The 13,080-nt window shown below is 34.8% G+C and overlaps 1 protein-coding gene across 3 annotated transcripts in view; it reads right to left on the reverse strand.

Moving 5' to 3' along the window:
* Positions 1-13,080, reverse strand: part of ABCA3 (ATP binding cassette subfamily A member 3) — a 110,026-nt gene that overhangs the window by 29,593 nt on the left and 67,353 nt on the right. For all 3 annotated transcript variants that reach the window (XM_031945869.1, XM_031945870.1, XM_031945871.1), the window contains 4 exons: positions 6,756-6,910; positions 6,048-6,203; positions 5,398-5,608; positions 4,619-4,769 (listed from right to left, as the gene is read on the reverse strand). In XM_031945869.1, the coding sequence (XP_031801729.1) occupies positions 4,619-4,769; positions 5,398-5,608; positions 6,048-6,203; positions 6,756-6,910 (673 nt within the window). The remainder of the gene's footprint in view (positions 1-4,618; positions 4,770-5,397; positions 5,609-6,047; positions 6,204-6,755; positions 6,911-13,080) is intronic.

The following is a 13,080-nucleotide window of genomic DNA, read 5'->3' on the forward strand; positions in this document are numbered from 1 at the left end:
AATTTCTCCATTACATATAATGCTTACTCTTGAATTAAAATAAATTCATTCTATTATGTTAAAGAAAAATTCTTGTTTTTATTTTTGGTATCTTAAACATAAAATGAGCATGATATTTTGTCAAAGGCTTTTTCTACATTTATTGATAAATTCTTTTTTACTGTCAATGATTATGTGAATTATTTTCCTAATATATCAATTTGTTCCTAGTATAATTGCTATTTGATCATTAGTTTTGGAGGGAAAATTTTGCTGTCTTCTCATTCACAAAGTAAAGGCAAATTTGGGAAGGCAAAGCTCTTGTAACTTTGACTTTGATAGATGTTTGAAGTGTGGTCCTGGGAATAACTATGTCTATTTTTCTAGGATGAGTTTTTGAAAAGCAGAAAGCTCATAGTCAGTAGGATAAAGGTCCAGTAAGGAATTTTTTGCCCATTGCACTAGTGACAAGAAGAAAAATACAGCCCTGTAGGGCTCCCATCGGTTTCTTCAGTAGCAGGGACTGAGCTGCAGAAAATGAAGCAAAAAAATACTAAAAAATGCACAATTGTCAGACCATCTTTAAATATTACCTGTATTCTAAATGTGAGGTTGTTAGAAGCTGAATCTATGTATTATTAGAGGAAATTAATTATAGCAATCATGGTATTTGCTTTAAAAATAAAAATCTAAGACCAAAAGAGAAGTTGATATTAAATGAAAGGATAGTCAACATTTTTTTTTTTTTTTTTAAGAATGGCTTGAGCTGCATGCCATAAATTTCAGTTTGATATAATGGTATTGTTATCACCTTTGATAAAATTTTTTATTGTTTTTTTTTACTTGATCCTTCTGGCCAATTATATTTTTCTTTTCATTTAGGCCCATTTATTACAGTGACTAATAAACAGAGGCTGCAAGCTAAATGCTTGTTCAATTTGGCTTGGTTCTTCAAGTTTATTGGTTTCTCTTTAGCCACTGATGACAAAGAGATCCAGGCCTTTCTCTATCCACATTAAATTAGAATCTATCAGAACCTACTTCACTTAGTTATTATCCAATTTGGTTTACTTTATGTTAGGGCTAACCACTCTGTGGGCCGTCCCTGAGGATGACTTTTGCTATTTCTCCCTTTTTGTAACATTTCCATAATAGACCAGAGGTATTTCTAATTTGCACATTTCCAAAATGTATATGCTCACACTGAAAATTTAACAATCAGATGTTGAATGCTGGTTTTCATGTAGGCCTCAATATATATCTGGCTGAGTCATTAAAAATGGTGAGAAGTTTTCTTCTGGTTCCAATTTTATCGAACCACTGTAGTTTTCCGTGTAATCTGTGCTGAATAATGGAATGCCTTCCCTAATAATGTTTTGTGGCTCTGTGTCTATCAAAAAATATGAGCTACCTATACATAGTTTGGACTTGTTAGTATTTAACCTGTTCCAAGATTAATTTAAAATTTTTGTAAAAATCAGTATCAAATAGTTTTGACTGTTTTGGTTTTATAATATAACATGAAATCTGGGAATGCACATCTAGTCCCCTTTCCTCTTTTTGCATAAATTCCCTTGATTTTCTTTACCTTTTTTCCTTTTATATGAATTGTCATTTTGGTTAATTCTGAAAAGTATGGCACCAAATTAATGAGCAGTATTAGTATTAAATCTGTTGAGTAACTTTTTAAATAATATTTATAATATTAACATGGACTACTTCTCTAGCTGTTTAATATTTTTATTCCTATAAAAAACTACGTATGTAGGAAACTAAATCCTCCTTCATAGAATAGAAACCAGTAGTCATGTTGTTGTCATGGAAACAGGGAAGAGGCTGTGATAAGGTAGAAGAGGTACATATGCAGCTGTAATTTACCAATTTACCAGCAAACCATATTCCATGCAATGCATTTACTTCAGCAATGGCTATAGCAATTGAGGAACACTACAAATAAATGTTGCCCTGAGCTGAATTATTGTTAACATAAATATGGATGACTCTTCCATATTTGTTACGCTCTTAAATTACATCATCTTTAATTTCTATATCCCAGCGAAGTTCATCTTCCATTTGAGGATTAAAAACACTGGAAAGCTGAAAACACTTTGTTGTTTATTGTTGACTTGCGTAAGTCCTATGTAGTTCTTAATGGGTTAATCTCAAGATAACGAATTTATTTTTTAAAAATAAATTTTTATTGATATCCTTTATCTTTACATTGCCTAAATTTCCTTTATAACTCCCTAGAGGGCTGTCATATATAACAAATAATTTAAAATTAATTTTTAGTTAGCAAATTTCCTATCACTTTTTAAAAAACTGGTAAACTATAGATATGCTGATGATTTTTGTGGGTTAATGTTATACCTTGCTATTTTGCTGATATGTTTTTGCTTGTTTACTTAGAAAATACAAGAAAATCACATTATCTACAAGTAGTGATATCTTAACTTCCTTTTTATTCTTGAGTATTCCTTTAGTTTCTTTTTCTTATCTTACTGAGATACCATTTTTAGGACTATGTTATAAATAATAAAGTGGTATCATTTACAAAATTTCTCCATTACATATAATGCTTACTCTTGAATTAAAATAAATTCATTCTATTATGTTAAAGAAAAATTCTTGTTTTTATTTTTGGTATCTTAAACATAAAATGAGCATGATATTTTGTCAAAGGCTTTTTCTACATCTATTGATAAATTCTTTTCACTGTCAATGATTATGTGAATTATTTTCCTAATATTAAACTATCAATTTGTTCCTAATATAATTGCTATTTGATCATAATGAATCCATTTTGGAGGGAAAATTTTGCTGTCTTCTCATTCACAAAGTAAAGGCAAACTTGGGAAGACACAGCTCTTGTAACTTTGACTTTGATAGAGAGGCTTCAGGTGTGGTTCTGGCAATAACTATGTCTATTTTCCAAGGATCAGCTTTTGAAAAGCAGGAAGCTCATAGTCAGTAGCATAAAGGTCCAGTAAGGAATTTTTTGCCTACTATACTAGTGATAAGAAGAAAAATACAGCCCTGTAGGGCTCTCATTGGCTTCTTCAGTGGCAGGGACTGAGCTGCAGAAAATGAAGCAAAAAATACTAAAAAATGCACAATTGTCAGATCATCTTTAAACATTACCTGTATTCTAAATGTGAGGTTGTTAGAAGCTGAGTCTATGTATTATTAGAGGAAATTGATTATAGCAATCATTTATAAATAAAAGTTTAAGACCCAAAGAGAAGTTGGTGTTAAATGGAAGGCCAGTCAACATTTTTTTTTTTCAAAGAATGGCTTGAGTTACATGCCATAAATTTCAGTTTCATATAATGGTATTGTTATCACCTTTGATATAATTTTTTATTGTGTTTTTTTTACTTGATCCTTCTGGCCAATTATATTTTCCTTTCCATTTAGGCCTATTTATTACAGTGACTAATAAAAAGAGAATGCACACTAAATACTTGTTGAATTTAGATTGGTTATTCAAGTTTATCGATTTCTCTTTAGCCACTAACGATAAAGAGATCATAATGAGATCCAGGCCTTTCTCTATCCATATTAAATTAGGTTCTATCAGAACCTCCTTCACTTAGTTATTATCCAATCTGATTTACTTTACGTTAGGGCTAACCACTCTGTGGGCCGTCCCTAAGGATTATTTGCTATTTCTCCCTTTTTGTAATATCTCCATAATGCCTAGACCAGAGGTATTTCATGTATGGAAGGTTTTTTCCCCTTCTATTTGTTCATTTTCTTGTCCTTTTTCTTAAAGGCAATTCTCTTTTGATGCTCTTTAGTTGTTCTCCTTTAATCTTCCCATTTTTTAAATTTAATTTTTAGCTATTCATAGGGTAGATGGGGAGTTGGCAACCTTTTACTCCATCAATTTTCCAGAATTTAATTTATTTTCAGATATTGTCTTTGACATATCTCTACTTTTTTTATAAGACTGAGCATCCAAAGTTTCTATGGCATGATGCTTAAACAATCACTGTAAGCCCAAAGGTACTAACGAACAAATCATTAATAAACAAATCCCCTTTGGGGATTTCAGATGTGGAGTAGATTGTGGAAAAATTAACATTGTTTTGTGTAATCAGGAAGGAAATCAAATACATTTTTAAAATTACTTCTCTGTAGCTGCCCTTTAAAAATGACTACACTGATTAAATTAGAAACAAAAGATCTAAGCTTTTTTTTCTGAGGTGGTCAGTAAAATGCTGTTTACTTTATAAAAGATGGAGAAGTCCTCTGCTTCAAAGCCTGATGTCACCCACTAAGTTTTGGAATTGCAACAATGTCATAATTCATCATATATTGATATGGGTGACAATTAAGCTTCTAAACAGTGACCCAAATATTCCTTTGGGGGAACTTGATGGTATTTGCGTATCAGTGATGTACCCATTACTCTTTTGCAATTTCTCCAAGGGTATCTGTGTACCCTTGGTTTAGTAAGGGTGCTTTTCATGGTGTGAATTTCCTGACTGCTCATACTATGCATGTAATGGCAATGTAAGTAACCTAGAAAAGTGTTTGTCTATCAGAACTCATTTACTAAGCCTGAGGAATACAGAGAACAACTGCAGACTCTAAGCAAATGCAAGACCTCAGTCTAGAACTCTTTGATGCATACCGGTGTGCACTCTCTTTGGGGAGGATAAATGATAATTCAGCTCCAACGTTGCTCTCCAAAATGGCATTTGGTATGTGACGGTAAACCAGATGAGAAATGTCGCTGGTATTACAATGAAGCTCCTTCACTATAATCATATGATACCCTGCACCTGAAAAAAGGCATTTAAAAAGACTGGATGAAACCAAACAGGTTTTTATAGTTCTGTTCCCTAGGTTGCACCTGGCCTTAAGTTTCTTTGATCAGGTTAGCTTGATGGGAGATAAGAGAGGGAACCTCCTGCAGTTTGATTGCATGCATAAAGAGCTAATCTTAGAAGATCAAGTATTACTACTGAGAACCTTGTTTCCTATTCTTCATAAAAGGGTTTGGGAATATGACTTTGAGGGTGATTGTCTTAATGAAGAAATATAAAAAAATAATTTAGGAAGAATATTGCCAAAATTCCACAGTTAATAATTACATCAATATCTTGTGTGAAGAGTTGAGAATAAAATATCTATAGGGGAAAAAAATCTATTCTCTGGACATTTACACACTCTGAGAAAGAATTCTATCCGACACTGATCTGCCTTATCTTCATAAATATTCTACCTCAGTCTAGAATCTAGGATCTAAGAGTGAGAATTTCAGTGCAAGAAAGCCTTTCATCATAAGATTTCAGGCACTATGTCTGAAGTGAAACTACAAAGTATTTTACTCATTATGCTGGAGCTTTGATAACTCAGCAATGAAGAAAGGAGTAGAGACACCCAGTTTTCTTCCCTTGTGCTTCTCACCATATTTGTGCTTGAGGAAAAGTGAAGAGCCACAGCATTGCAGGTCCCCTTTGGCCATAATAGCAATTCGGTCCCCCAACAGGTCAGCCTCATCCATAAAGTGAGTGGTCAGCACAATGGTGCGGTCACTTTTCTGCTGCTGAAGGAGATCCCAGGTGGCTCTCCGTGAAACTGGGTCCATGCCCGAAGTTGGTTCATCTAGCATCACGACCTATAGACCCAAAAGGGATAGTTACAAGACTGGTCAAATGTACTTTGCCACTTATCAAATCAGGGGTTCTGTGTATTCTTCTATTGGTGACAATGTTCTTACCACCATGATTGTCCACTCAAGGGAGTACAGTGAGTTTTACTTAGACACAGCAGCTGGTATATGAGATAGATTACCTGTTATACATTTACTTTTCTGGCTAAAATGAGAGACAGTGGGGAAATGTCAGTTGTCTTAAGACAGACAATAGGCCCAGGACTATAAAAGAATTAGAGATTCCCTCACTACTATGACCACCCTAGACAGATGAAAGACCTGACTGCCCATTGAGCATATCTTAGTAGAGCCTTCTTAGGAGGAATGGTGCATACCAGTTCATTTAGTTCTGCATCAATTAATGTTTTTGCCAGGCTGCAGAAAATTCCACCCAACAACATACCTTTGAACCTCCTATGAGTGCAATGCCCACAGAAACCTTGCGTTTCATTCCTCCACTCAGTGACTTTGAAAGTGAGTGGCGTTTATTCTCAAGATCAAGAATGTTCAAGATATGATTGACTTCCTCTGGACATTTTTGCTCAGATAATCCTTTCATCTATGAGACCAAATGAAGAAGAGAACTTTATTTATTTTTTTAAAAATTGATTTATTTTTAATACACATTGCTTTATGAAGTATGTTAGGAGAGAAAAATCAGAGTAAAAGGGAAAAACCATGGAAGAGAGAAAAAATTCAGTCTCCTTAGTCCTTTTTTGGATGCAGATGGAATTTTTTGTCCAAAGTCTATTGGGATTGCTTTGGATCACTGAACCACTGAGAAGGACCAAGTCTTTCATAACTGATAATTGCCCATTCTTGCTGTTATTATGTAGGAGAGAACTTTAGACTGGGGCTTTCTGAGAGGAGCTGGATCCAGCATGAGGTGACAGAGCACTGGAGTTGAAAATCAGGAGCTGTGGGGACATATCCTGCTATCATGTGAAGACACTCACTTATATTCTCCCATTTCTTTCCTCCTCATCCCATTTCTCTACCTCTTCCCACATCTCCATGGTTCTTTTAAACATATTTGTGACTCTGTGAAGGTAGGAGTACTGACTACTTCAAGTGTGTGAACAAGGGAAAAAAATGTTCATTTTCGGCTCACCTGAGCATAGAAATAAAGGTGCTCAGCCACTGTCATGTAGTCAAAGAGAACATCATGCTGGGGGCATAAGCCTAGACTCTTCCGGATCTGAACTATGTCACGTGAAATCTCATAGCCATTGATATATGCTCGTCCACTTGTAGGGGGAAAAAGACCTAGGAGAAGCAGAAGATAATCTGGCATGGCTCTGATGATAAGAGAGCTAAATTCACTCCCCCTCAGCAATCAGAGATTAATGTGAGTGAAGAAGCTGACCTTCTGATGTTCCTTATTTGACATGGCACTCCTTGCCCAACCCCAGGAATTGCCACTGGTTGTCTTTCAAGCCTAGAATATGCTCTCTCCCAATCTTCGTCTCTGGTTTCCTTGATGTCTTTTAAGTCCCAGCTAAAATCCCACCTTTTGCAAGAGACTATTTTTTAATGCTAGTGCTTTCCTTCCAAGATTATCTCTAGTTCATCTAGTCTATATTATTTGAAGTAGTTGCTTGAATTTTGTTTATCTGTCTTAGACTGTGAGCTTCTTGAGGGCAAGATCTTTTTTGTTTTTTGTCTATTTGCTTGTTTTGCTTTTCTTTATATCCCTCAGAACTTGCCTGGTACCATGGCAGGTATTTAATAAATCCTTGTTGATTTAACATGACTTGAACCCTACACCATTCTGGCTTATTCACAACAATTAACTAAAGTCCCTTTCCCAGAGGGAATATATTAGAGCCTGGGAGAAATATAACAGAAATTAGAGGAACAATTCCCAATTTTTATGGAGACAAAACACAAAATTGGTCAATAATTTTTTTAAAATAACAAGTATATTTTTTCTTATTGTGTTAAATATTAAAGAAAAGTAGAATAAAAACAAAAAATCAAAGGATTAATCAGATAACACCAGAAGAGAAGTTTTGAGTTAGTTTTGAAGGATGTGAGAAACAAAATGTAATATAAAACTCTACCATAATGAGAAATATGGCTTATGTAATTAATCTCATCAATATTAGTTGCACTTTATAAATTGTGTCTCTAGTATGAGAAGTAACAATCACAGAGATTTGGTGGAATGGACTTCCTAGTCATGGAGAAGGGGACTTTAAGCAAAGTGATTTAGCTACATAAAGGGCCTTGGAAGAGAGGTATCTCTATCATTACCTTAGGCAGGCTATATGTGAATATTATTCTGGAATCATAGTTCCAGCAAACAAAAATTGTTAATTCATCAAACAGGACTTTAGGGAAAAAACCCAACCCTTCAAATAAGACGAATTCATTAATCACTATAGCATGGAGATAAAGGGTTTTTTTTTCTTTATCTTATTCTTGTCTTAATCTTTCTGATCCATCCTCTTCCACAACTGACAAAATGATTTTGTCATTCCTCAACTCCACTCCAATGGTTCTCCTTGCCTCTTTGAATAAATGCCTTTCCAGTCTATTTAAGTTACACATCATAAGAGTATAATTTATATCTTACTATCACTCATAATGGTAACAATTTCATGATCAAGAACTTTGAAATTCCACTCAATGACCAGAACTCTCTCTTTATTTACACTAACTTTAAGCTTCACAATTATGATTCCTTGAATCATTCTTATTCTCTCAGTCCATATTCCTGTATGTGGTCTTAATTCCATTTCAAGTTTTGACCCCAGGGTCAGCTGCTTTATTAGTTCACTAGCCATTACTCTAGAATCCCCTTTGCCCTTTCTCTTCTGCCACACCTGTCCAACAGAGCTTCACCTTTGGACAATCCTTACCAAGCTAATTTTTCTGCTTCTGCTCCAGAGCTGAGTTTACTAGTGAAAAACCACAGAATCAAGCTGATTTCACTTACTCCAAATTCATGGCACAAAATCAGGAGGAAATAACATTACTTTTCAACAATCTTTATATTCTATTCTTACTGACTTCTGTATATCTCCAAAGTAATGGCAATATTTTCTTATTTCTTCCTTCCCTCAACTAGCCTCTTAACAAATCCATTACCTCCTGCAGATAACAAAAAAACAGACTAACTAAAATCATCTCCTTAAGTCCCCTATTTGATTTCTCATTATCATCTGCTGTTTTTTCCCCTTATTCCTTCTTGTCATAAAAGAAGACATTTCCTTACTTTTTTCTAAGGTAAAACATATTGAATGCTTTTATAAAACAATCATCTTTTATTCTGAACTTAAAATGGGCATTTCTAAATAGAAAAAACAGAGAGGATTACAAATGAAAATGAGAATCTGTAATATACAATTTGCCTGAGTACATGATAAATTTAACATCTAATTTTCTTCTTTTTTATTAAAGCTTTTAATTTTCAAAGCATATGCATGGATAATTTTTCAACACTGACCTTTGCAAAATCTTGTGTTACAATTTCCCACCTCTTTCCCCCACTCTCTCCCTTAAATGGCAAGTAATTCAAAATATCAACATATAATTTTCAAAGCTATCCTGCTTATTTGTAATTCTTTCTGTTCTCTTTTATGCATTCAAAATGTTTCAACAATCATTTTTTCTTTCTTCAGTGATGGGTTATCATGTTCCTAAATTCCCTTCTTCCTACCACCAAACTAAAACAAAAACAAAACACTTGCAGCAAATAGGAAAAGAGGAGCAAAACAAATCTCCACATTGTCTGTATCTGAAAATATATGTTTTATTCTTGAGTCTATCACCTCTTTATCAGGATGTGGGTGATATGCTCTATCATATCATTGATCAGAGTTCTCAAGTCTTTCAAAGTTTCTGTTTTTACAAAATTGTCATTAAATAAAATTTTCTGGTTCACTTTGTATCAGTTTATACAAGTCTTCCAAGTTTCTTTGAAACCTTCCCTTTAATTTCTTAAAGTGTAATAATAATCCATTACATTTATATACTATATGTGGGTTCTCACCCCCATTGTTTCTGGTTCTTTATACAAAAAAGAGCTATAATATTATAAATGTTTTGGACCTTTTTCTTCTTTCCCTGATCACACTATGGTGTAACTTAGTAGAGGTTTTTGAACTCTTGATATCTTTCCTTGTTTCCCTACTTTCTCCAAGACCCAGTTCTAGCAGTCAATGCCTCTTATCAAACTTCAATATTTCTCTTTCTGTTTCTCTCCACCAACTGCTCTATTCTCTATAATCCTTAAAGTCTTCTACCTAATTTTTCTAGCCAATCCAACTTCTATCCTCCCATTCCTCTCCTCCCATTCACTGAAAACTTCTTGAAAAGGTCATTTACAATCAGTACTTCCTACTTCCTTACTTCATACTCCTTCAAATGCCTGATACTTGGTTTCTCCATCCACCACTCTACTGAAACAATAGTCTCAAAGATCACCTGTGGTCTAATTGGCAAACAGTAGTCATTTCTCTTTAATCGTAACACAGATGATCATGAAGAAATATCTCACTAAACAAGATAATAGAGAAGAAGGCCTAGGACAGAGTCTTGAGGTACAACCATATTTAGGAGGCAAAAGAAAGATGATGATTCTCCAAAGGATGCTGAAAGAGAGAGAAAGAGAAGAAGGGGGAGAAAGAGATAGAGATGGACGGAACAGGAGAGGTAGAGACATTTACTTCCACAGAAAGATACAGAGACACAAGACAGAGAGAGAAACAGAGGCACAGAGAAAAAGAGAGACAGAAAAAGAGAGCAAGAACAAGAGTGAGAGACTAAAAAGACAGCAGAGGATCAAAGTCACAGAAAACAGAATTTCAAGAAGGGACCTTGGGAACCATGTAGTTCAATGCATTCCTGAATAAGAATTCCTTAACAGCACCGTAGGCAAGTGGTCATCCAGCTTTAAAATAAAAAGACTTTAAACATTTTTGATCAAGGACAGCTAGAGGAGCCCCTCTGGATCAGGTTTTTTTTTTTTTTTTTTTTTAACCTATCTTGTGTTATGGATCTCTTTGATAGTCTGATGAAACCATGGGTCCCTTCTCAAAATATTTTTAAATACATAAAATAAGAAATATAGGACTAAAAAAGTAAACCAATTATATTGAAATACAATTATCAAAAATTTAAAAAAACCAAACAATTTCCAGTAAAATTTAAGAACTTTTGCATTGAGGATAGTCTAGTAGGGACAACTGTTTGGTATAATGGAGAGAACATCAGGTCTAGATTTAAAAAGACTTGAGTTTCAAATATCCAAGTGGCACAAACACTAGCTGTGTGGCCCTGGGGCAAACTTTCTGTTTGTCTCAGTTTTCTTAGCTATAAAACAAGGGCAAATAAATAGCACCTACTTCCCACATTTACTTGGGCCAAGGCAGAAAGAAAAACATTGTACATTCTCTGAAAGTTACTACAGGATTCTCCGTGAGCTCTGTACTTTCTAAAAGTTATATAAAGCCTCTCTCTCTCTCTCTCTCTCTCTCTCTCTGTATATATATATATATATATATATATATATATATATATATATATATATATATATGCCAGGGAAGGAGAACATATTCAGATTGAGTGAGTAGTAGAAGTCATCAGCTAGATTATAGCAGATGGGGTGCTACAAGGAGTGGTGAGGAAACAGAATCTAGATAATATTTCTTAGGATTTTAGCAGTAAAAGCTTGATGAGATATAGGATGAGACCATGAACAAGTGGGAGGGTTAGGTGAAGATTTTTTTTTTTAAGAGATGGGGCAATCTTAAGGTAGGAGCTGGCAGACAGGGGGAAACTGAAGATGATAGAAGGAAGGCATAATTAATGGGTCAAGCTTCTAGAATAAACAGGAGAACACAAGAAGAAGGGTTAGCTTTAGCAAGGAGAAATACTCCCATCTCTTCCTCCAAAATCAAATCAAAAGAAGAAAAGATGGCAAACCAACACAACAGCATTTATTAAATATTTGCCATGTGCCAGGAGCCAGGCACTGGGAACACAAATATAAGCAAACAACATCCACAGCACTTGCTCTTTGGGTCCTTAAATTCTAATGGGGGAAAAACAATACCTCAAGATAAGATGAAAAGATGAGTTGAAGGAAAGGGAACTACAAGTTAACTCATTTTCAGAGTGAGGCAACAGAAGAAAGACGAGGAGATGATGTTGATGGCATCTAGAATTTCCTAAATAAGCTCTGTGACTTCCAGTCTCTAGACCATTGCTCATGTTTACATATGTGTAAGTGTGAGTGTGAATGTGAGAGTATGTGAGTGTGTATGTGTGTTTGTGTATACTGGGAATCTTACTGCTTCCTAAAAGCATGTTAAATTCCTACTTATCCTTTAAAATCCAACTCAAATGTTACCTCCTCCATAGAACTTTCCCTGACTGCTCTTTCCTCTTCTAACTTCAAAAAAAGGTTTGTATTAACTTTCCTTTATTTCTTTAATATTCAGTGGATCATGATCACATAAATATGGGTACTCCCTCTCCTGATCCAGTTATGTCTTCTTGTCCTTCATGGTTCTTGTCTATGTTTTTCCATGGCTCATTTATGCAGGATTCACCCAATAAATGCCTTCTTCTAGGGGTTTTTACATTTTTGGTAAACCTATGGAGCAAGCACCTAGGCTATTCATTTGTTATCACTTGTTTGAGACTCCTGATAATACATTTTCCTTGATAAAAATCTTACACAATTTTTTAAACACTGATAATTCCTGGAAATATATTACAGCTTATTTGTCCACAGCAGAGAGCTCTTTATTGCTCTCGAGGTCACCTGGTATGTTAATTCCTCAGAGAACAGGGTGTTCCAGGATTCACAGTCATAAACAACTGCTGGAAAAGCAATTATGTTTCAAAGATGGGTTTTTGAACCAAGGCCCTGATTATTAATATAAAGTTTCCTAAATGTAATCCATCTCCCATTCAATTCAAGGTCCAATTCATTGTCCATCTGCAATGTACATCCCAAATAAAAAGACCACCTCAATAAACCAACTATAAAGGTGCATATTATGGTTTGAATAGTAGATTTTTTCCCCCATGAATTTAGTGGTTTTTTTTCTGAACAGATTGTTAAATGACTGACCATGCTTAAAAATCATGGAACTCATTGTGGAGGCTTGTGATATCATGGGACTGTATATAAATAGTACAACATCATCTACAAACTGGAGCAATTATAGGCTATCATCATTAACAGGTAATCCCTCATTCACTGTGGACCTTGCACAAGACATCCTTTTTAAATTTAAAAATTTTTTTTCCTGAGGCAATTGGGGTTAAGTGACTTGCCCAGGGTCACACAGCTAGGATGTGTTAAATATCTGAGGTCAGATTTGAACTCAGCTCCTCCTGACTTCAAGATTGGCACTGTACCCACTGCACCACCTGACTGCCCCAAGACATCCTTTTCTGATAGTGGCAGACACCTGGGT

The sequence above is a fragment of the Sarcophilus harrisii genome, chromosome 1 (assembly GCF_902635505.1).
Source record: "Sarcophilus harrisii chromosome 1, mSarHar1.11, whole genome shotgun sequence".
In the NCBI taxonomy this organism is placed as follows: domain Eukaryota; kingdom Metazoa; phylum Chordata; class Mammalia; order Dasyuromorphia; family Dasyuridae; genus Sarcophilus; species Sarcophilus harrisii.